The 26,231-nt window shown below is 34.1% G+C and overlaps 1 protein-coding gene across 3 annotated transcripts in view; it reads right to left on the bottom strand.

Annotated features, from left to right (window-relative positions):
- Window positions 1–26,231, bottom strand: part of AKAP9 (A-kinase anchoring protein 9) — a 118,992-nt gene that overhangs the window by 74,738 nt on the left and 18,023 nt on the right. For all 3 annotated transcript variants that reach the window (XM_062569102.1, XM_062569103.1, XM_062569101.1), the window contains exons 2-7: window positions 21,433–21,687; window positions 10,908–10,952; window positions 4,950–5,003; window positions 4,369–4,539; window positions 1,615–1,770; window positions 483–680 (exon numbers count right to left, since the gene is read on the bottom strand). In XM_062569102.1, coding sequence (XP_062425086.1) covers window positions 483–680; window positions 1,615–1,770; window positions 4,369–4,539; window positions 4,950–5,003; window positions 10,908–10,952; window positions 21,433–21,687 — 879 coding nt within the window. The remainder of the gene's footprint in view (window positions 1–482; window positions 681–1,614; window positions 1,771–4,368; window positions 4,540–4,949; window positions 5,004–10,907; window positions 10,953–21,432; window positions 21,688–26,231) is intronic.

The raw sequence follows: 26,231 nt of genomic DNA, 5'->3' as shown, positions 1-26,231 counted from the left end.
AACTTTGTCTTATGTCACTTTTAATGACAATCAAATTTCCTTTTTCCTTTTTTTTTCTTTTTTAAAGCTACTTTGAGATATTTTCCATGAAGTTTGTAAAATGTGCATGAAGAAATGACAGTACTCTTTCTTTAAGACAAAAAGATTGCTCAAGCAAATTCTGATAGGCTGATATTTAATAAAGGCATTCTAGTTCCATGGTGGTATTTAGTATAGCTTTATCATTTCTGGTAAATAATTTTGCAGTATTTTAAAACATGATGTACAATATTGACATGAGTACCTCAGCTTTAAAGTACACACATACTATGGGTTAGTGTGTTAAATAAAACAGATGTGGTATTTAAAATACAAGATATTTTGTATGCAATACATGCAACACACCCATCACTAGTGCTTTAGTCCTTAGATTTCAAAGAAACTACAAAATCATTAAAAAAACGAGAGACTAGAAAAAGAGCTCTTTCTACTAAGAAACATACCATTTCGTACGTTCTAATTTTGTCTTGAAGATGTGTAATCTGTGCTTCAAATTCTTCGTTCTTTTTTTGATAATTCTTCAGCAGGCATTCTTGTTCTTCTAGTTGTTGCTGATGTGAAAGGATCTGTTGTTTGGCTTGCAATAAATCAGCAGCTGTGCAACTATGGCTGGAGTTCCTTAGGGCTTCACTTGCCTGCAACTTGTGCATTAAAAAATAAAACCTAAAATATATCATTTTTCAGAAACAGCTTGTACCACAGAAAGAGATATGATCTCTACTTTCTTTTTCAATATCAAGAGCCCTAAGACTATTAGAAAAGTTTTGTAGTTCTTTTAGAAGCAGCTGAAAAAGGTTTATGTTACTGGAAAAGCCAGTCAATAGAAAATATTTAACATTATATCATTTTATGGTCAGCTAGTACAGGACAGTAGAGTCTCAGAAAAAACTCAAAGTTATAAAATTAACTAGTTGTAATTACTGTCTGTGAAATCAGCATCATAATAATATAGATTCAAAGTCTAGAACACAATCCACCTAAAGCTAATAAAAGCTGTATGAAGTGCTTAAACAGCACAAAATACTAAAACACTGAAATGCAACAGCATAAGTTGCAGTCACACAAATAAAGAGTCTCCATGGCATCTGGAGATTTTTTGAACAACTGGTGAAACTTAATTTTATTATTTAAGTTACTGTCTAATAATACCACAAGAGGCAGATTTTATCAAAAAGTCTAGGACAGGAGTATGAAATGGTGGCCCTGAAAATTCAACGCCTGTTTTTACTGCAAATGTAACAGGACAGATTTCACCCCAGCCTTTGAGAACAGTAATTACACACAAGTTTTCTTCCCCCCACTCAAGACAACTGCTGCCATCCAGTATTTATCAGCAGCTGTACACTTTCCCATATACTAGGAAAGAAAACAGATTAATTTTGCATTATTTATAGTGATCTAGTGCAAGAAACAAGGTGCAATAATGGTAACTGTGACTGCAGATCTACACCAAGGGACAAACTCTTCAAAACCGCATGTTAAATTCCATGTTTCTATACCACACAGTCATTGATGGATCCTCTGAAGTGACACCAGTTTTCACACCCAAGTAAAATTGCTAGTGTTATGACTTACATGCTGAAATTGAATTTGCAATTTTTGACTTTGTTCAGTAAGCTCTAAAAATTCCCTCATAGTTTCATCCTTCTCTTTCCGTGCCTGTTGTAGATTAGTAGTGAGCTGGGTGATAATGTCATCTCTTTTTTTGATAGCAGCTTCAAATTCTTGCAGCTATGAAAGAAAATGAAATGTAAATTAATAATGCACATCAAAGCCATAATAGAAGATATTATTTACTTATTCCAGTTAAATAGGAATATATCTTCCCTAGCCTCTTTTTTATTCAAAAGACTTTACAAAGATCTATTGGAGCATTTATATTTTCACAAACTGCTTTTGCAACTGTTTTAGAAACAATTTTTTTTTAATCATTGACCAGTGTATGAGCTCTCCATAAATATACTTATCAAAACATAATATGAACTTTTAAGCTTTAGCACAATATAGAATTTGCATTTAGAACTAAAGAGCATGGCCCTGTAAATGAACCAGCATAAAGGAAGTCAGGGTATCTACTTACAGTACATCAGCAACTTTGTGGCAATTACCAATGACCACACACTTTTCTGACAATAAATACAAATTACGTTACTCTCTCTGAAAGCAGAATAAATAGCATTCATTGTACTAAAAACATATAAGTAGATACCACTAGTATCTTACATTGTAAACCCAAGAAATTCTGACTGAATAACTCTACGAGAAAAACTCAAACTGCAAGATCTGCATGGTGTACTTAGTAGATGAATCTCATTTTGTAATGAAACAGAAATGATAAAAAAAAAAAAAACAGAAAAATTCCTTTGCCAGTGTTGTATTTTTTTTAAGATTACATTCAGGCAGCCATAAATCCTACAGCATTCTTTGGGAGTATATTTCATATGAAATATATATGTTATTTACTTTAAAGCATTTTTTTTTGTTTGAACTCATTATAGAAAAGACTAGAAGAAACTTCAGAAAAACACAATGTCTCTACATATCATACATTCCTCGAACATTAGCCTTCTTCTGTAACTATATTCTATAACTTCTGAAACAGTATTGTTTAATTATAATACTTCCACATAAAGCCTACTCATTTACTGGGCAGGAACATTATTTAGTGTCATCCATAAAAACAGAGGTCTTTTAAACAAGCCAAACTATGCAAAGAATTTGAGAAAATTAAAATTCTTTTACAACACCATAATGATTTCCTACTTTAAAAAAATCTGCATCTAGTGGAAAGAAAAGAAATTGCTAGATGCTTGTATTAATACAAACACAGGAACAGATCAGACACTTAAGTGTGTCAAACCTTTCCTCTTCCATCTGTTCAATGAAATTAAATAAGCAGATTTATCTGTTCAAATCCATACATTACTATATCATCATTATCAACTTTTTAAATCATTCTTTTTCTTTGACAAACAAGCATACAATGCATCTTCTGCACCTCTCTCCCTTACAAATCTTTTGCTTCATCTGAAAAATAAACCATATGCATTTTTCAGTTAAGATATAATGCACTGTACCATTATCACATAAAATATATGCAACTAAAATCTATCTAAAATATTATTGTATCACAGTCTGTTTTGTTTTAATATAATTTTATTTTAAAAATAGTATTCATAGCCATCTAAGAATCAAACTTGTTTACTTTCAACTTTTTCAGGAAAAAAAATAACAGTAGTCATAATTTTGAGAAAATAAAATTACAGTTATATTCTTTATTACACTATAATTATGACTATTCTGTTTAGCACTACTGATATAAGATAGGATAGAAGCTAAGATTGACTTAAAATGCAACATCAGAGATGCATCAATAGACACAGCAGTGTTAAAGCACCTTCTCCTCCAGAGTAACAACTTAAAGATCATTCTAATATGGTAGAAAACATGACATCTATTTTCACAGATAAAATAAAAATGAGAACAGTAAAAAACTTTAACTCTGTAGTAACAATGAAGGTGAAAATGAATGAACTATTTGTGCTCTATTTTTGTTCTTTGTTTGTGTTCTATTGTACCTTGCAAAACAAAGAAAAAGGTACAATGACACGACCTGAATTCAAATTACAGCAAAAAGAGACAAACAATATATGAAGCACAACAAAGCACTGAATTTAAGCTTTGTAGCACCTGCTTATATTAGAAGAAAAAATATTTGATATTCTGTATTTTAAAATCTAACTATATATTCTGGTGGTATTTGTAGTATTTTACATGTGTGTGTGTAATATATAATTATATTATATATATATTTATATATTTTATATAAAAAACCCTTCTCTGTAATCCTCAATTATTAAATGTTTATTAAAACATCCCAATCAGTTGCCTTTTATTTCAGACAGTGGAGTCTGATGTACAAATATTGTTTTGATTCATGGACCAACTCAGTAATCTCATTCTTTACGAAGTAAAAGCTGATTCTGTATTTGATCTCTGAGATGCAAGGTTTTAAAGACACGCAGTCTTTGCAAAACTAGAGAAGAATTTGGACTTTCTTAAAGAAAATTATTTTTCCATTCCTGAATCAAAGTCACTGCGAAGCGACAAATCTTAGTCATAAAATACAAAGCAAAAGGACACATGATGAAATCACCATTCAAAGAAATACAATGCATGGTAGTGATTAAAAGAAATTGTGTGTAATTCCGCATCTCACGTTGACTACCTTCTGAACAGCTCCCACTAAGTGTGAATATTTTCAGGTGATAATCTACATTTTCGCATGTAACCGAGTAGCAAGCAGAAAGCAACATAAGGTAATTATACCTGTTGCAATCCTTCTGTACCATATGCTGCCCTCATTTCTTCTATCTCTCTGTTTAGCTCTTCAATCTCTTGCTGTTTCCCAGCCAATTCATTCTCCATCACCTCTAGCTGCATCTGAGAGTGCTGTGTTCCATGCTCAGAACAAATTTCTCCAACTCCAAATTCTTCTTCCTAAATCAATTCAAGTTCCTTAACATCCCATTTTTTATGTTTTATCAAGATGAGTAAACTCAAATATCAAATTCTGTATCAAACGTCACCTTAGAACATTAACATACAATACAGCATCAAAGAGCTTATTGCTATGGTAACCTCTGTCAGTATAATTCACACCTCAGAAGCACCGACATGAAGCATTTCTGCAAGTTTTGCTTTGTAGTATCAGCCTTAATAGAAGTACTAAAATGTTTGGTATTTCAAGCTTAAAGATACACTATATTAATATCTAACAAGCAACATAGCTGCAGAGCATAGCATGCAAAATAAAGTATTAGTCAGCAGCATAGCTTCTGTTCAAAACATTTTGCTTAAGGTTTTTAGTATTCACCATTAGTATTACAATTCAATTTGCAATACTGTACCCTGATTAAGTCTGCAGGTATAGCTGTTCTTGTCACAAAACTGCAACCATTTACCTGTATAAAGACAATTTCTAAATATATTACTATTTAAAATAAAGCTTGATTTCTATTTTCTGTTCATTTGAATGTTATGTGATGATTTCTGCAGACCCACGGGAATTTTTATGCTATAACAGGCTAAAAAAAATCTCAAATTACAAAATCAGATACCACTATGTGACAACATACAGATTGGGAATTTAAACATTTGAAGAAAACAAAGGAATTCAGATTTAAAGGTTATGCAAAGCTTTATACTTTGAATGATCAAAATGCTGACTATTGCATTTAACCATTTTAATTAAAACTGCTTAATATTTCTCTGTATTACTAGACTAAATTATGTTCTTCAAAAAGATATTCACATACTCCAAGATTTACTATTTCTGAAAGACACTAATTTCTCTATAGTGAATGAAAGACAATACCATAGAATCTCATGGAAGGAACTGAAAGGAATTTTTAAAGTGGAAAAGGCAGAAATAAAATATCCGAAAAATCACAGTTTCTCTTTCACTCACCTAACGTTGCAACCCCTTTCAGCTCCATTTCTAAAGAATTTTGGTTCTACGGACTACACACACCAATAATGATGAATTTCCAAAATGTAAGCACAAGCCAAAGTACCAGTTGTAAGTAAAAAAATAAAAATTCAAATGCAAAAAAATATTCTGTATACTCAGGAGAAATCTTAAGACACACACATGGACTTTAAAAACAGTAGACCAGTGCTTTAAAGAAAGCAAGCAAGAACAGCTGTATCTCCCCTTCAAGCTCTTTATCATATCAGAGTGATAATCAAAAATAATGATGTTTGGGATGTAAAGATATCATAGCATTTCAGACCAAAGTATTTTATATTAAGGGGAAAAAAATAAATACTGTCTAGAAATCTTCCATAGACTAGATCAGGAATTATTTAAAAAGGACTATCAAGTCTGAGGAAATCAATAAATTACCCTACATGGAAGTATACCGTTATAAATGGGATCAATACAGTCATCGAGCTCGTGTTAAAGAATGAATAGACCCGCTTGAGATGTGAATTTACAGAGCTGACACAGTGCTCTTTCAATTCCAGACTTCCCCCCAAAAAAGGAAGATAACACTGAGAGACTAATACTCTATTTTAGAAAGAACAAAACTGCAACCCAGGCAACTCATAGAGGCACCGTGTATCATTTGTGTATTGCCCTGTTGCTTGCTCTACATTCAGACAATATACAACAGTGCCCAGTACCAAGATCTTTACTCAGATTTTGGCTCATATCTCAAATTAACACTAGTAGTTTAATAAAAACTGCTATGAAATGCTACCTTTCCTTTTTCAACTCCCGTTTCATTTAAACTTAACTGATGAACAAAGATGTAGTGTATGAGTCTTGTAATTTACCACACTGCACCCACTTCTGTGTGCAACAACCAAAGATTCCTAGATGCTTTATAATAAGGGCTACCACAGAACATAAAAACCTTAACTCATCAGATAGTCTAGACTCTTCAGCACCTGAAATTTCTATTAAAAAAAATCCCTTTATGAATAAAAGGAATTCTGCTATACAAATTCAAAACAATTGTCTAGGAAGCTGGAAATTCTGCTTCATTTGGGCAGAAACCTAAGAGCTAGTAACAACATTTCAGTCTATTCTCTTTCTCATCTCATACCTTTTCATTTCAAGTTTTTTATGCCTTTTGGTAAAGTGCAAGTCAAAATGTGACAAGAGAGCAAACTGTACAAGTCAAAACAACGTACCAGAATGCCAGACTTTTGGGAGCCACATGAACAGGCTAGCAACTTTAGGCATGACCAAAATTTCACTGCATCAGAGGAGATAGATGACTGTCTGAATACTAGTTTTGAAATATCTTGTTTTAAAATTAATTGTTCACTCATTTGGAATATTTAAAGTCTACAGTCCAGATACCAACTTAGCACTGACAGGAGTCTGCACAAGGCTTAATGGACTTCCATGATTTTTCTCCTGGGCTCAGTGTTTTGCCTGTAGAGGGCTCTTCTGCAAGCCCGTAAATACTATTGATGTAGAATTTCCTAATTAACAACTTCTTTAAAGCTTTGCAATTCACCTTTAATGCTGAAATCTCCTTACGCCTTACAATGTGCCTAGATACCCCAGCATGCTACTAACTCTTTACAGAAACAATCAAACCACAAAGTATTTTAAGGTAAGCGAAATGAGTAATAAGAGCTCATGATATAATTGCATAATTAATAACCACAAGGCAAGGAGAGATACAATTTTACAACACATTCAGTATTCTGAAGTAACTAGGTGAACAGAATAGATTAAATAACTGAAGGTTATTAAGTCCCTTAAAGGAAGCTCCAACTTTTCTTCCTTCATTGTATTTTCAGAGCAATTCACAGAAAGAGTATTTATTAGCATAAAATAAAATATATTTTAGTATGCTTTCTAAAAACAAAGGTATAGCTTATATTACTTCAGTAATAAATGTTAAAGTCAAGTGAAAGCTTTAAGCTTCTTCCAAGAAAATACAAGGAAAAACAACTCATACCACTAAAATAAGGCAGTGATTCGCAGCAATTGCCACCAGAGGTCAGACTTAAATTTGTTAAAACATGGCACTTTACTACAGAGCCAGCTTTTCTCTCAGTCCCTTAATGCTTTCAAAGATCTGAAACTGTATTTCAGAAAGAGCAGTAATAATATGTCTAACTACTTATAACATTAATCTTAGTACTACAGAGATTTCTTTTTATAAATTCCAAATTTCTGTTGAATATAAATCAATACTTAATGTCCAATCACTGAAAACATAGAAAATATTTTAATGAATGAAAACAACATAATCATTACAGACTGGCAAGCAGACTTAGCAGATATTCAGAGAAGTGACAGAAGAAAATTGATCAAAAGACTATATTTACAATAAAATTCCTTCAAGACAAGAATTCTGACAGAAGCATTCACTGGTTCCTTTAACTTTGCTTAGACTAGGTTATAGTATTTGCTTATGTCTGATAAGTCTCTCAAGAAGGAAAATATTTGTTTTATCCAATTCCTCATGAGAAGGGGCCGATGAATTAAAACCACATGGCTTATTTTACTGAGTATAATAAAGCAAATTATTTATGATCTTTTTCATTTTAAAGCATGACAGAATAATTTTTGACAAAAACCACTAAGAGGATACAGATGTTTTAAACAAGGGGGGGGAAAAAGGGATGAACAGGCCTATATTTGCGCAATGTGTGGTTTCTTAGCATTCAAAAAAAATTCATATATCTGAAACAAAGGAATAGCTCAAAAATTGATATAACTTAATAATTACGCTGTTATATGCAAGTTTTAATTTCCTCTCATCTTCCTCAATTAAAAAGGCTTCAGATATCTTCAATTATAGGATGGTTATGAATGTAAATAAAGATTTTAATAATAAAAGTGACATTACAAGCTGACACAAACTGCACTGAAAGTTCATTGCAGTTCCTTAAACACAGGCATTCTTAAACGTGTTGTTTGCTCACTGCAGACACCAATCAATTGTAATGCAGTGGAAGCAAAGCAATGTACTGGAAGACAGCAGCTCTCATCACTTCAATTTGTTCTTCACCTGATTTAGTATCATTTTACTGCTCAAAAGTTCCTTATTGCCTACTTATTTCTTGGAACAGAATTCACAGAGAAATAAAGTATCTTTTTGCAGGAATGAGAATTAGTAGTACCTAGAAATGCAAGCACACCAATCTGTCCTGGCATTTTTTAGAAAACCTGCAATTTTTTAAAAAAGGTCCATTCAGAAAGCAGTCCAGCTGTAATTCTATCATCTTTAGTATCTGAAAAATTGCTCCCTAATATAATCTGCAGGCATCCACAGAAATCTGAAGAACGAAGCACTGTAAAAATGCCATCAAATTAGGTTAGATTTTGAAGTGTTTAGATGAAGTCTGTGAAAATCCATTTTCAAATAAGAGCTTTGAATTCAATCAATATTAACAAAATACTAAAAATCAGAAACACAATTATAATGAGACATTATGTCACAGCTTTTGTGTGTTTTGTCTCTTCATGAAGAAGTATCTTCTTTCTGAGCTTTCGGTACAACATTGCTTCTTAAAACTTCAGATACGATCAAAATTTCTAGCCATATTTCATGACACATTATACTTCTCACTTGAAGAGATAAATGAACACCAATGCCATTGTCAAGTGTTTCCAAGGGTTCATTCTTCACATATTGTATATTCCACTGAATCGCAGTCACATCCTGCGGTGATACACGCTCTAAAATATTACAGGGAGGTCACAGCAGTTGTTCAAAAGTGTATTTGTTTCACTCCCAATGGCAAACTGTGTGCATGTGCTGCCCTATCATCTTACCATACCGCAAGCAAACGGCAACTGATAGGAGCTACTGGGGGGGGGGGAGGGAAGGACAGAAAACAAACCCAAGAATTGGTCAAGAGACTAGAACTGGGAATAAGTGAAGACAGAGCCTTTAAGTTGAGAAACTGAAGTCCTCAAAGTTTTCAAAGCACTGTCTGCTGCAGTTACTGATTTCACTTCGTCATCATACAAATATACCAGCAGGTCAAGTCAGAGACACATTTTTCTGGTATGGAATAAAATAGTTACTCTAAGGTGTGGTCACTTTCGCCTATGAAAGGCTAACTCAACTGGGGAACAGTACTTATTTTACAACAAATTCACTTTAACAACGGAGATGTATTCATTTACTTGTTCCCCGCTCACTAATGGCCCAGCTTAAGATTCTGGGATGTGTTTTGCAGAAGCGTTTAGCACAGATAGCTGCGAAACAAAAACAAGACTGTCATTACAGAGAGCTAATGATTGAGACTCCTAAAAGACTTTTTTAAAGTTAACAGAAGTTCACAGAACACTCAAAAACTGTAACAAGGACTGTTTTAAGAAAGCCATAGGGAAATTAAGAATTCTAGATTCATAGTAGAGGTTCGATATCGTACGAAAACAAAGATTAGCTTACACGTACTACGTAAGATAAGAGCACTACGTGACAATGAAATTAAAGATTAATTTGACGTGTGCATGCCACAGGGATGAATAAAGGCAATCTAAATTTTTGCAGTTCTTATTTCCTTAGTGTTTGTAACATATTCCTCTATTATTTCTTCTTTGTGGTAGAAAAGAAATGGAAAAACTATGTAACAGTTTAGCTCAGTTTATAGAATCATTTATCTGTCCCCAAATTATATAATTCTTATATTATGGTAAACTACAAACGGAGAAAGGAAATTCTTGAGAACTAGAGCAGCCTCAACATTCAGTGCTGCAAGTCTTATGTAAGTATCGGAAAACTCAGCACAAAACTACAAAACAATCTGAGGAACCAAGATACACGATAGCAAACACATTCAAAATTAACTTCTTTTTATTTAGAAAAATACATATTCCTATGTCCATTTAATAGGAAAAATATGAAGCATTTTAAATTTGAGCTACTGTTGAAGCTTTTAAAGTAGAACAACTACTTTGAGCTATTTTCCTGAATGAACAGGGTTTTTTTTTATTTCCTCATTAAAAAATAATCAAATCATTAAATAATTTTCAACAGAAAATTAGTAGAAATTATGCACAACCACAACTTCAACGGCAACACAAAGCATTAATGCAACCATAATGATGAAACTGTTACAACCATTCATAAATCTCCTATATTGTTCATTACAGGAGCCAATATTGTTGATTACAGTAGTCATCTTACTAAGCAGCTGACATAATCCTTTCTTTAATGTTAATGCTTAATCATACTTGTAATGACAATACCTTCATGTTGTCTATACCGTGATATTTATTTTATTTCCTCCTTTTTTGGAAAACAGTCCACAGAAATTTAATAAACATGCAAAAGAAAAGTTAGAAGAAATTTTAAAATGGAAAAGTCTTACTTTAGTCTTACCTCAGAACTGTAATCTTCTACTGTAGTGGAAATTTCACTTTCAGGCTAAAACAAAATATTAAAATATTTACAACGATGGCAATCTAAAAATACTTATCAAGACATATTCCATTTACTTAAAGACATAGACAGTATTTGAATATATTTCAGATATCCACAAGTTTGATTAGAATCTATATAGAGAAAGACACTTTGACTTTCTTGCCATCTTAGCTAAAAAGAAAAAGTTACTTTGGTATTCAACTTTGATCATGGAAACAGTACAACTACATGACAAATCATTCTAATGAAAATGCAACATACTAGTATAAAATAATATTCTGGAAATGTAAGTTATAATATTTTTTAAAGAAATAAGGAATATCAAGAACAGGACTTTTCTCTGAGTGTAATTTTACCTAATTAGGAATTTTGTTAGCCTAAGAACATCAGTAATATATTGAATGACATTATGACATTGTTAACCATGCAAAAGTTTTGATGGTGACTAGACTTCTGAAACAATCTTCTGTCAAACTCATTCTCTTTCAGCTTCCATGGAAGCTAAGAAACAAGGACAAAGACTTAAATCTTGCATTCTAACATACAGGAATTGGACCAGCTGAAAGAAGGAAGCCATATCAACATTAAAAATGGCACATAAAATGCTTGATACAAAGCATCAGGCTTCAGAGCAAGAAATTTGTAGGAAAATACGCAAAATATTCAAAATACCTACAAAAGGTGTGTTCTTGGGGAATGAAAAAATTATTCAACTCAAAATTAATCTTAAAATGTAAAACTGCTTTAGCAAAAAACAAGTGTAGACAATTGAACTTACTCAACACTCACTTAAATCACCGGGCTCATATTAGATCAATCTGCTTTTGTTATTGAATTATCTTAGGTACGTTTTCAAAGAAGCAATCATCTTTGCATTATTAAAGATAAGTGAAAGCTGGATCCTCTGCCACAGCTCTCTCTCTGGTCACTTCTGCTGTTTTATGGAAGAGCCCACTGGGCTTGATGGAGAGCAGACTCCCCATCGTGGATGGGTAGCGTGTGCCAAGGGGTTCGGCAGCTTCTGCGTTTAGCTTGGCTGCAAAAGCATTAAGGCCACCTCTCTGCTCATGAGACCCCACTTTATAGGATAAAAATAAAATCTCTGCAGATCTCTATTTTGTCTTTTATAGTTAAATTTCTCTAAGGAGATAAAGAGAAATAATTCTATGGATCTAAATGAATTGTTTTATTTTGCAAACTACAGATAAATCAAGCACTAAAAATTTTCTTATGAATTTTAAGTTCTGACATTTCATTAGCCACTTCTGCCTGATAGGATCTTTGGAGACTGTTTTTCACATCTTAAATATCCTATTGCATTTGTACATTAAATCACATCAAAAATCTTAGTCTTTGTAAGTGTTAACTAAATGTTGAGTTCTTGCTACTTACAAATAAATAGGTAAGGAGCTGGGAATGTACAGAAGACTTTTAGTTTCAATAGTGAAAATAAAATCCTTAATAAAAAGGTACTAATCCAGAAACAGCTGATACTCTCAAAACTGAAAACCCCTAAGAATCATTCACTAAAATATCTGTGCAAAAAGCAGTTATTGCTCTCAAAACCTTCCAACCATCTTATAACCATCTTCCTTACAAGCCAGTTTTAGTTAAGTACTTTTATATAAAAGTTCTTAGAGAAAATACTTCGCTGATTTTAAACAGAAAATTTTCTTTAGTACAAATAACGAAGATATCCTTCTGAGTTTTCTAACTACTCAATATTAGAGAGTTTTCTTCTCCTGTTCTACAGTTGATCTTTCAAAATATAAAAGCTGATGATCCTTCTTGCATTTTCTTAAATTATTTTGGATGAACCCAAAGTATAGAGATGTTGCCTGCAGGGTTCACTTTAGAGAAAAAAAAGTGGTATTTCAACAGCTTGAACAGATGTTTTTTTGGCTCTTAAGACCAAGAGTTTTTGCCAAGAGTTTTTTTCTAAAGAAAAATACAGAATGATGGCAAAATGAACAAGTTAAATATTTCTGGAACCCTTCTATATCCTTTCTGAACCCTTCTATACTAAAGGGTCTATCCAAACCTTCCTAAAATCAATTAAAAAGACTGAAATTCTACAAGCCCAACTGCAGACTCCAACACTGTAAGACTTCAAGCTGTTAAATCAATGTTAGACAACATTTTGTGGACATCCATCATGGCTTTTATCCATCCATCATGCCTGAGAACTGATCAAAATTTCTTCAAAATCCAGTTCTTTCCATCTTTAAGACACCCATTCTGTATGCTTTCCATACTCTTTGCCCAACAAAAGTAGTTAGCTTTTACATAGCTCATTTTTATGAACCACAAGGGTCCAGTTTAAAAGGAAATACTTCAGAAATTCACATATATACATTGTTACCAACACAACATCTTTGGCACAGAACGAAGCCAATGAAGCTACTCACCATTTCTCTCAACACTTTACAGAATTTGAAATAAGTTGCTCTTACACCATGACTTCAGGATGTTCGTTTGCACTTATTATACCACCTATGTCACACAACACTGTCTTTGTACAAAATATTAATCTCTTAAGCAAGGTACTTTTATTCTTTATTTATTTATTTATTTTCCACCAACAACACAATTCACGACTAAAATATACTGAACAAAAGACATCGGAAAGGGTCATTATACCCATACTATCTCCATCACCTAGAGAAAGTACTTTTCATAAGAATATACAACACTTCAGCCCTTTTCAGAAATCAAAAACATTTTTGTCACTGAAAATTAAATACCACAAAATGGTAGGAAAAAAGAGGTAATTTGTCCCTGGAACACAGGGCATCCGCTTGAGACAAGCCTGCTCTCTACGCAGCTGAGCACTGCTCAGAAGCAATGTTCTTTGCACTCAGCTCCCAGAGTAATCATCAGCCTCACAAAGGAACTCCTGCAATCAACTGACCACAAGAACTAAAAAGTTATTGTTGGGTCTCTTTCAAAAACTTTCCTAGGTGACACTAAAACGTCTGTAATTATGGACAACAGTACTAACCTATTCCAGTTGCAACAGCCGAGTATATTACAAGAAGAAAACTGAGGCTGGAAACAAAATTTTATCTAAACTAAATTATTGACTTGATTAGGATCATAGTGTAAATTGCTATAAAAACATCAACAGCAAAATTCTGAATTCATTTTCAAACACGGATTAGCCAGTGGATGGAAGCAAAAGCAATCTTAATAAGCTAAGCCAGTTTGTACGAAAACTATAACTAACAGGAAAATACCAATGAAACCATTGCTGAATTTTTGTATTACAGACTCTGGCAGTTTAGAGTAATGTAGTCACAAGTCTATTGAGTAGGATAAATGTAAGTGGATTAATGCTAAGTTATCAATTAAATATGGCTTCAATTAGATCATAAGAAAAGGAAAAAATTCCATATGAAGACCAAGATTTACCAGTGGAACTATTATCAAGTCTCTCCTTTTTGTCTTTTCATAAGTTCACCATTACATGCAAAGAAAAGTATTTGAGCTAAAATTTTCAAATTGATGCGAAAATTTGAATTGTTAGTTTTTCTAAACACCATTATCAGTAACTGAGGGTGTAACATAAGTACTGCTCTCTCAATGGTAATTCAAGCTCTACAGTAAAATTTAGCTTCACACTGAATTAACTCAACATAATCTAGTAATTTTTCCCAAATGAGATATTGAACATGGTACCATTACTAGTAGATGTAGTATTAAAAAAACTACCTTTTGTTTCATATATGCCTTATTCCAAGACACCAAATAATAACTCAACAATTTTATTTCATTTATTCCTCTAAAAAAGGCTGCATTTGGAGACTCTCAGCAACTATAGCCACCGTTTTCAGCAGCATCTTTGCATATTTTTTACTCTGAGTACTGTCAATGCTAAAATATATTTGAACAACGTTTTCCCAGATTCTCATTCCTGTGTCTATGCTGAGAGTTGCGCCAGGCTTCTTGCTTTTCATTCTGATTAGCTTAACTAAGGTATCAAGTATGTAAAGCAGGTCTATCTCAATGCTTTTTCCTCCCCTCCATCCCCCAAAACTTCAACCTCCTTCCTCACAATTTCCTAAATTCCTCTCATTCCTAAAACGACTCTATTTAAAGAAAATGGATGCACTGGTACTTTATGTCCCAAATCAATGACTACATTCAGATTTAAAGCGACTGCATCTTAATGGAGATTTAAAAAAATCTACCAAATCTGAATACGATCTGCAGCAAGGTATACCTCACACTCCAGAAACTCTAAATTTCCAGTATCAGAAAACATTATGAGCAAAGAGGTAATCTATGCTGTGAGTTTAACCTCTCTGAGTGTTTAAGTAAGTTTCTTCTCTCAGGTAAAATGGAACTCAGTCACTCAGCCAACCTTTAAGACCTGCAGTCAAGCTAAAAGCTAAAATGAAATACTGTATGAATCCATAAAGACCACTCTTCAATACAGGTGATATCAGTGTTACTAAGTCTAATTTTTTAAGTCCAACTATATCTATCTATCTATATATATACACACATGTGTGTATGTATACGCACAATGTATATATATGTATGTATATACACACACACAGTGAAAAGGTAGGGCGTAATACTAGAGTTTTATGTACCGAAGAAAATTGGCAAGACATCTTGGCAATCCTTTGGCCAGATGGTAAAGGGTGAGATGGTTGGCTTTAGTCACCACCATATGTTCCTGAGAATCCATTATTTCCTCTCTTGGCACTCATGCTACCATTGAACAGACTATTTTCATACATTTGTTTAGCAAACAGACTCTCATTCTCAATCTTAAAATCCTTTTCCAAGGAATGCTAGCCTTAGCTGAAGTAACTTGGTTAGTTGCATCAAATTTTATTACACTTCATTTATTCATCCTTTTTTTAAATCCTCCATCTTACTGTGCATCCCAGAATATCTCTAGTCAAAGCCTTTGTGGCCTTTTGTTTTCACCCTTATAACATACAAGTGCCTTAACTACATCCACCACCTAAACTTCTCTTACTAAGATTCCCTCTTTGTTCTTCCATACTGCTTATGCTCCCCTATTTCTCACTCTTCTTTCTTGGATCTCCTCAAGAACCTGATCCAGGAACTCCTTTTATACTCTTATTTCTGTTCCTTGCCTGTCATGGTTATCTCCTTCTAACTCAAAACTTTTCAGCATTACTAATGACAACACTAATCAGTGACATTAAAACCCCTTTTTAACCTGCTTATATATCTGTCTACTTGACCTTTACCAGCATTGTTTTCCCTTTAATTCTGCAATGCCTATCTTTTCCATGTGCTTTAGTTCCCTCTCATTCCATTTATCCTCTTCTGCTTTCATTTTCCTTGACAGGTCTTCGCCATAATTGACTTTCTTCTTTTTGTCCTAACAATAAAAAGAATCAAACATGTAAAGGACACAAACCAAAATAACAAGTTTAAAAAACAGATATTGTAAAGTCTGAGCATATTTTTATATTGGAGGACTGGACAAAACCTTATTGATACTGCCAAATAAGTAAGCTTCCCTTATCCAAGTAGTGTAAATTAATTTATGGACTAGGGTTAAAATACTGGGATCTTTTACCCGAAACACAAGTGAGAGAGAAAGCTGAAGTAGCAGTAGCTAACAGGTATTTTCTGCAGTATAAAGGTAAACACAGTAGCTGCATGTCTGTATAAAAAGTAATCAGAGTGGCATGATGGCTGGAATTCTGAAACTGAGTGAGGTAATGTCTCCTGACCCCTTTTACATTCAGCTTATACACTTCATGTATGCCCTTTCTAAAGGAAAAGGACTGCATCTAGAATACCCAATGCCATCCTCAGTTCTTTTCCTTGCTGAAAATGAGCAGAAAGGTCTTAGATAAAGGTTAACTGGGAAAGAGCAGCATCTGAACTGGAATATAAGGTTACAGGTCTATTGTACAGAGGTTGATGCTCTCTAGTAATACTCTGGGCCTGCTAGTAAAAAACAAACAAACAAGGAACAACAGAAAAAACCACAGAAAATAAACCCTCCACCCCAAAACGAAAATCAATCAATCAATCAAACAAAAAAGTAAAAGGGAATCTGGCTGTAGTTTCTAGTATCTTTTTCTAGTATCTTCTTCACTTAGATGACAACCATTTTCTCCCAGAACTGTAACTGCAAGTGAGAGGAGGAATACTCCATTTCAGTAACAGTGTGGTGGGAAGGGAAGGAATCAGATTTAGAGAGGCAGGGAATTAACATCTGGGACTGAGTAGAAAAGAAAATATGACAGTATGAGCTTTGGATGAATGGTATCCAAATTATTATGTAAATTACGGTATAAGTAAGCTGTACCACTCAGCATCTTGTCTTTTTTGTTGTATGTTCAGGAGACTTTCTGAGAGAAGCCAGGATTTCAGAAATGGAAGAGATGTAAATAAGCAAAATGGAAACATAAATAAAACAGAAAAACACAGGCCAATCCTGATCTTGGAACAAGTGGAAGAAAAGATGCTTTATTGCTTCAGAATAAGGAAAAGCAGACTCATGGCTGGTAGTATCCCATTGGTAACAGATCCCATTTAAAGTTGGTCCATGTTCTGTATTTTAAGATGAGCATATAGATATTTATTTTATACATTATTCATTTGGAAATTACACTCTGCCACATCTGAATGGCTTTTTGATTAAGTTTTATTGATACTGAGCACTAATGCTGATTTAACATGTATTCATGTGATATAAAAAAAAGCTAGTAAAGCAGAAATTTATCCAGAAGTATCTGATTTTAAACCACCAACAAATTCTACAAATCTCAGGTACTAACTAACAATTCAGAATAAGGTAAGGAAATGAATGATAAACACTGATATACGAACATCATCATCTACTTGAATAAACAGTTAAACTACTCCAAAACTACTACCAAACAGATTTGTCTTGTAAAAGACAAAAGAAGAGTTACTAATCCAACCTAAATCAATTAGCAGCTATTCTTCATCACAGAACTTCTAACTTTTCATTTCTAAGAAGTTTTATTTAATAGCTTTTACTACCCAGGTCACTCAAGGACAATTTTGCTGTGCCACAGGTTAATTTCTTTTGAACTCTTGGAATTAGTACATTCTTGCAAAACACTCTGGTCTGACGCATCTTTCCAAGACTTCTCAAAGAAGGTGATCTCAACAGTTATTTGAATTCCACTTGGAAAAAGTGGCTTTTGCTTTGTTCCATTTTCAGTTGCAGGAAGTTTTTTTTTAAAAAAAAAAAAGGCAAAAAAAAAAAAAAAAAGCAATCCCAAGATTGAAAGAAACCCAAGAGTTTCACTGATCCAAAATATTTGCTGAGTTGCATCTTCTGACTTACTTTTTATTTCTGCGTGGAAAATAACATTCCAATGCAACAGAATACAGATAAAAAATAAAGACAACTAGAAACCCAACATATCATCATCTTTACAAGATTAAGATAAAAAATATTGAAGATAAAACAGGTTCAGATCCAGCAACTTCAACCAAGAAATACCATCTGGCATTTCTCTAGATCTTGATCTAGAACTTTGAAAAGCTGATAAACTTTTCCTCTGAAAGATGAAGGCAAATCTTACGGGAATTGCAAATAAATTCAGATAGAAGATAGAATATAATTGAAAAGAAGGATAACACAAAACAACATGATAGTTCTCCCAGAATTAGTTCCTATATTCTTTCCTGAAACTAGTTCCTATAATTAAGGGACTGGAAAGGAGGGGAAAAAACAGCCACCCAGCAGAAAAGAGAGAAAAAGGGGAACTCTGATCTGAGCAAACTCCCAGAGGTGTGCCTCTATTTTACTTTCTGTTACACATACCAAGCAACAGAGCTCTTGGTATTTTATTTGGATGTACTGATTCCATTTGGGACTAAAAATTCTCACCAAAAAGACTGCAGAGGGATAACATCTATCCACAAAACTACTACAGAAGAGGCCAGTCAGGACTTTCAGAAAGGTATGCCAGTATAGTTAGATGTTCTGCATATGTTCTGTGGCACAAACCTCTCCCCTTCCAATCCAAATATGAATTCCATTAAAAGATGAAGTAAATGGAATTGAAATTTAGCTAGAAAATAATCCTGCATAATGCCTCCAAGAATCTTGCCTTACTCCCTTGACACAGCAGCCCATAAAGATGTAATGTTAGGTGAAAATGCAAACAGCTCAAAGAAGCTGTCTTTAACTCTGCAATGGAAAGATTAGCCTGAAACTGGCTAATACACTGGCTGTCATTTCAGCTAACAAACTCTAATCCAATTACTCTACTATAGGCTGTCTATCAAATCATTACAGTTACAAGACTAAAAACTGTAAGTTATGAAGCAGTGAAATTATTTCAGAATTTTTCTCTTCCATTAATACTACACAGATAGATCTTTTAGCCAAGTATCTTCCTACTCAAAAATACTAGTTATTCATTTAGTATGAGTAAGCAAATTACAGACAACATGTAACAAAGAAAAATTCTCTCCAGCTGGGAGCAATTTTTTGGGGTAGAAGAGAATACTGTTTTGGGAAGTCAATGAGACATGAAGAGCTAAGGAGAGTCCAATCACAAATAACAGTAATTGTCATGTTTATTCTGTTCAAGCTATATTAAAAAAAAAACACTAAGAATCTCCATATTTATTTATGCTCATGTAAGAGAAGTTGCTTTAAGGTTTTTATCATTCCAGCCACAATGATCCAGACCTCGCAAAAATTATGCATGATGTTAAGAATACATCTATGTATGTAACCTACTGCAACCTACTGGAGAGGTAATTTCTACATCTTTAAAACTACCAAGGTCTTGTACTGTTAGTATTGAGAACCTAAAAAAGGCTACTATGAGCAACCTGATATAATTAGGCCTGTATTGAGCAGGGAGTTGGATCTCAGAGGTCTCTTCCAATCTAAATTATTCTGTGATTCTATACTTCTTTACTCTCTGTTTCTCCAATTGCAAGAGATGCATCTTGAGTCACAGTGATGCTAAAAAATACATTAGCAGAATCTATTTGTAACATATAATCATGACATTCTTCAAAATGTGTTTAGTTAAGAAAGTTTCTTTATACTGTTAGATTTATGCAGTATTTTTCTATTGTTAGAAAAACAGTTTCAGTGGTTCCTTCTTAACAGCTCTCTGCCCTAGCATTCCTCTCTCCTTAGCTGCAATAATCTGCTGCATTTCATTCCTTCCATAATCAAAACAGATTAGCCTCAAAAGGTACATCTTCCCTTTTCCTCCAAAGGCAAAAAATATCCCATGCTCAAGCATGAAAACAGCCATCCTGGTATTAAATGTTCTTTAAAAAATTTGTTACCTCCTACAGGAAATCTGCAAATTAGCCAGTGTTACTCAATTACTACAAGTAGTTTTGAAGCCCTGATGGGAGCTTTCTGAGTAGAAAAACCTGTATATTAAAGGCGAGTATCTATGAAGTTCAAAGTATCTAGTGTACTGATAGTCCCTAGGCTTAAAATATTTCATAAAATAAGCAGCTCCAAGAACTCAAGTTTTTATTCACATGTGAAGTTTAGTCCTTCTCTCACACAATAACCTTTTCCTTTTAATTAATAAATGTAAGAAATTAGTAAATGTCATGTCTCTCTTACTTTTTGGCTGCTGCAAATGGGATAATGGAGTCAAAGTAGTTAAAAATGGTCCAACCTAGCACAGGACAGACAAGCCAAAATGCAGAGCTCTCATCTGGACTACACCCCTCGGAAAGGACTGCACTGACATGCACAGAGCAAGGAAACCTGGGTTGAACTGCTTGTTCAAAATAGCACTTGTGCTTTTTAGAGACACTGCTTTCAAGGATACAAAAAAACTATTCTTAAATAAGATCAGCATGTGTTTTCCCAAGATACATATCAGGAGTAGCATATTTCGTTACGTGAATTCATGTCTCTCACAACCTAACTCAACTGTCAGTGTATTTCACACAGGGCATATTGCAGCCTTCCCAGAGTATATACTTTCAGCCACTAGCCATCAGGATTATATTCTGCTAAGCAGTAAAAGTAGAGTATTTATGTATCAGTCTCTGAAGTCATCCAAATCTAAGTAGTGTGTTCTAAACACATTCCTCATCATCATTAACCAAAAGAAGTCAAATTACTTCATGAATACTAGAAAGATGCTTAGCTTTGTGTTTTGCTGTAGCCACAGTTGCAATCATCAAAAAATCCACTGCAATCTGTAAACCATAGTAAAATGAAATGCATAAAATGAAGAAAAAACCAATTTTTGTCCATGTAGAGAGTTCACAATGTAGTACCAACAAACTTTTTATAAGCTGTGGTACACTGACTACCACAGAAAACATGATACTAGGTACAAAGTCTTTGGACATATTAAGGAAGACAGCTGAGGCAAGAAAACAGTATTTCCAATCTTAAATGATCCGTACATTTCCATTCTGAAATTAATAGATTATATTGCCTACCATTAAAAAAAAAAGAAAAAGAAAAGATAATATAATGGTTTACAAGGTAAGACAAACTTACCTCAATGGTGCAAGTCTGGTTGTGTTTGACAATTTCCCCACTGTGCAAAGTCCTGATTATAGCAAAGTCAGCAGTAGCAGCTGCTCCTCTTCGGCTGCTGCATGTGGATGTTTCATCACCTTGAGATCGATTGATATCAGGCCCATCATGTACTGATTCATCATCTTTGCTGTTTGTTGTTTTCTTTTTCTTTTTCTGCTTCTTTGATGCATTCTGCCCATCAGATTGCGCTTTTCGCTGCCTAAATTGGGCAAGCTGCACATGAGAGAAAATCTCGTTAAGGTGAAAGTTTCTCTCTTCATTATAAAGGCTTATCAGCTGTTCCACATAAAGCTTCAAACTAATCACTACAGAAAACAAGCTGGAGGCTAATGCTGCATGTTTGAAATACCTGCAGATTATTCTTCTGTTCATAGTTCACTTAAAAAAAAATCTAAAAAAATATTAATGATTTCATTTTAGGTTTCATACTAGCCATTTACTGTTTCACACACAGATAGCTAGGAATCAAAACATTCACAGGTAAATGTAAAGACCAACTATGATGAAATAACCTCTAATCTACTTTCCTTATACCAAAACACATTTTTTAGTTTTACAGTAATAAATACCTTAACATAAATCTACTGAAGTTATTTTTAACTTTTTGTCCGAAACTAAAAAAAGCAAGCCTTTCTACCAATAAATACCATATCAATTTTTTTAAAAAAGTTGTATTAGAACTTAAGAAAGCATCTCAAGCTACTGAGAGCACCATAATGAAAGGAAAAATACATAATTAAGGAAAAGTCTAACAACAGATAGCAAGCAAATTACAAGATACACTACCTTGTAGCAAAACATGCTGATGAACAAAAAGTCACAGGTGAGCCAGACACAGAGTTGAAAAACCAATTAGTACGTAAGCTATTCAAATACTGTAAGACACTGCCTTTTGAAGAGCTAATTACTTTTAATCACTTTATAGTGGTTTACACAAGAAAATCCATTTAAAATATTTTATCCTTAACAAGAACAGAAGTTCTGTTCAGATAAGAAAAACCACTGACAAATTTTACCATTTAAAATTCAGAATTAAAAAGATGCTATCAATAAAATCTGACAAGAGGTAACACTATTTTCCTATTTAAAAGTCCAGTGTAAACTAAGTGCAACATTACATTTTGTAAACGTAGCTGCAGAGTAAATAAAAAGTATTCAAATAAAGACCTAAAAGCTTCAAACATGTTTCACATCAATACTCAAATGTCAGGTACTTTTGATAAGTGTGCTGTCATTTTAAGAAAAAGTTACAATAAGTAAGGGCAGGTTTGCTCGTGATATTCACCAGTCGAGAAAGCCAGGTTTCCATTCGCCTTCTTCAGCAACACTCAGAGCAAGGCGGAAGCACAGACGCCCCTTCCCAGTCTCTTCCCAGCACTGTTCTGCTACAGCGCGAGCTGTCAGTTGCTGTGCTCTGTAGCTCTCACTTGGCCTCGAGATAGCTGTGAAGCCATAATCTAAGTAAATACATCACTTGCAGATCGGTTCTGACTTCTCAAGTAGCTTACGCTTTTGTCCTGTTACTTGCATTTCTCCACAGGCTTCCTCAGCCGCCTCCCCATTCTTAGGAGGACTGACAGCTTGGCATATGGCTCCTGCTCTGTTTACTGAAGGACCTCAAGATTTACTAAGCCAAATATGATCACCTACGTATTTAATACTTAGTTCCTCCCTATTTCACCCCCAATTAAACGTAGTGAGTTTTTCCTATTTCTTAAAAAATGTAACTTTCATTATTTCACAAAAATCTATCACAGTTTATCAGCTCCAAAGATGCTTAACAGAAAAAGAAACAATATTCTTCTTCTAACTTCAAGTTTAAGAAAAAAACCACAGATTTACTTCCTCAAAAATAGGAAGGGTGAAAGTTCCAACTCTGTCTCCTTATGACATTACTAATTTTCCTAGAGGAGTAGATTTACCTCCACAAAATAGTTGTCAATTTATCCAAAAAACAAAAGTGTTGTTTTTGCAACACTGAAACAAAAGAGATGATCTGATTTCATGTATAAACACTGAGAGATTTTACTTTTTTATTTTTAAATAATAAGAGACGTAGTATCATCGGTCAAGAAACCTCTTCTCCAACTTGATGACTGAAACCTTCTGTAATTGAAAGTTAAGTTGGCTTTTTAAAAGCAGCTTTGCAGTCTTTATTTGTCTACAAAATTAGATGTGTAGCTCAAGGACAACTGAATTACTCCACATATCTCCAGATGTCTTTTGAATATTTTAGCTGAGGCATCTGGGTATGCTAGGTTTCTCTGCTTTCAAAATTAAGCTGTTGATTTTCATTTTTAAAGAATTTACAGATTAAATCCTAACATCTGAATTATGTGCAGACCTTATTTTTTTCCCCTTTAAACCCTATTGAAGATGGGCACATATGAAGGCTAACTGCCTGTTCAAATTGAACTATTACATTTTCATACTATACAAGTTCTCAACTGACAATTTATTTCCAAAATACTAAATGCTCATACTTAACTACACTATTAGCGACAGCTGCATGCACTAATCATAGCAATTGTTACCCTACACATTCACATATACTCAAAATTGTCCAGCTACTGATGCAACACAGCTTCAAATTCACATTTTTAATCAAATTAAACAAATCAGAAACAAGTGAAGCATCATAACAGAAAGCTACTGCTGACCAACTACATTCTGTAGCACTCACATCAAGACAAGGGAGTCTCAGACACTGACTGCCTTCAGAAACCAAATTCAGGAACGAGAGAACTGAGGATTTATCTACACTTCAAGAAGCATGCAGAAAGAAGTCCATCAGCAGCCATAGGAACTCAGAAAAACTGTAGAGTTAAAGCTTTAATTTAAACAGAAGACTGCTCCCAGATTTTGTACTTGTAAAGCAATAACTTTTCCAATACGAGCAAAACATGAAAAAAAATGCAAGCTGGTATCACTGCGCATTCCTCTGCCCTGTCTTCCAGGCCAAAAGTAAGTCTGTGAAGAGCTTAACACTGTTTTTGTTGGTTCCAAATCTACAGTTTTGAAACAAGTGAATGCCATGCCTTTGCTGAGTTAGGAAAGCTCCAAGCAAGATCAAAAGATGTAATCACTGGAGTTACTCAAGGAAGAGGAATGCTTCAAAATCTTAAACTGAAAGATGCTCAGACCAGGCACTCTGCACTGATCTGCACAAGAGGAGTGAGAAGGAATGGCCTTGGTAGGAAGGATGCACTTAACTGTGATGCAACTTTACCATCAGTTTTCAAAAGTGTTAAAAACTATCTAGTTCAAGTTTTCTTTCTCTACAACCAGCCTACCTGCCAGCAGACTGCCTCCACCTTATCCCGTCATACTCATATGACTTTGGATCCTCCAAATAGTACTGAATGTTAAAAAATTGATCTGTTTTTCTCCAGTAGAATATAGTAGCTGCTTTTGTTTCTTATCCTTGACCCTCATCTTAAGCATCTAAATAGCTAGTTATTTGCAATTTACAGGTCACAGGTTTTCCAAGTAGGCTTATAGTCAAAAAAGCAATCTTTGCATCAATTCAAAAAATGACATTAGGGAGTCTGTATTTATCCTCTGAATTATTTCTATCAAATTTGCAGTGTACAATTTAATTGTTAACTGGTTACAGGTAAATTGAAGTTTTAAGCTAAATTCTGAGAAACACTTTCTTTCCTTTTAATGCCTAACTTCCTACAATAACATTGTGCAGCTACTACTATGCTTATTTGCAGGTATGCAATTCTACTGCTGCCATTAACAACAGCTGCTCAGCTTTCTATTAGTTTCAAAACTGTGAAATGATTGGATGTTGGCACTAAATTCTGGAGGTGCAAAAGACTCATGCTGCCTCTTATAAACAGAAGATATTCTTATCTATAGTCACAAGACCACAATAGAACAGCACACGGAATGCAGAAAACTCATGAGCATAGTTTTCAAAAAGTTTCCAAAGTAAAATAAGTAACATCTGAATATAAGCCCTTAGATATTTAGATATATTTTGTTTATCTAGTTCTGTAGAATTACAACCTCTTCTAACTTAAGAATCCCAAAACAATGTGCTAGCACCAATCCTACATCACATGGGACAGGCTACAGCAAAACTACATACATCCTACGTAACATTAGCTTAGGAGTGTATCAGCATTTCAAAGCTAACTGGCAGTAAGTTAGAAAAGCTGAGGAGAATCAACTGCTATTAGGAACTAATGACTCTTGAGATGGAAGGGCACTAACTAGCAGAGTGGTGGGGATTACTTGTGTAAACCACATCAATTGTGATAGTTATTTTATTGCTGTAACAATGGCATTATCTGTCTATTCAGTGATCTTCAGCACATTCTAACCCTCAGCAATTGATGCCACATATGTCAGGAATCTAGATTTTTTTTAAGACTCTCTTCACAAGGGACAAGCTGCTTCAGGCAAAATTCTGCCCAGATATATGAAAAAAAAACTTCATGATGAGGACAATAAGCACTGGAACAGATTGCCCTGAGAAACTGTGGAATCCTCCTCACTGGAAATATTCAAGCAGGAAATACTGAAAGGACACTAGGTTATGTAATACAACACCTGTTTTCAACAGGAGATTGGACCTGATGAATTTCAGAGATCCCTTCCAAACTAGACCAAGGTTCCTGCATCCCCAGACTCCCCCACCTTGAACCGCATACTCAGCCTTGGCCAATGGCCTAAGTATGGTCAAGCAGCTGTCAAATTAACCTTGACCAAACTAAGGGAAATACACAGATTTTTGGGCTCTACTC

The sequence above is a fragment of the Rhea pennata genome, chromosome 2, assembly GCF_028389875.1.
Source record: "Rhea pennata isolate bPtePen1 chromosome 2, bPtePen1.pri, whole genome shotgun sequence".
NCBI lineage: Eukaryota > Metazoa > Chordata > Aves > Rheiformes > Rheidae > Rhea > Rhea pennata.
This window is presented reverse-complemented; position numbering and strand designations above follow the sequence as displayed.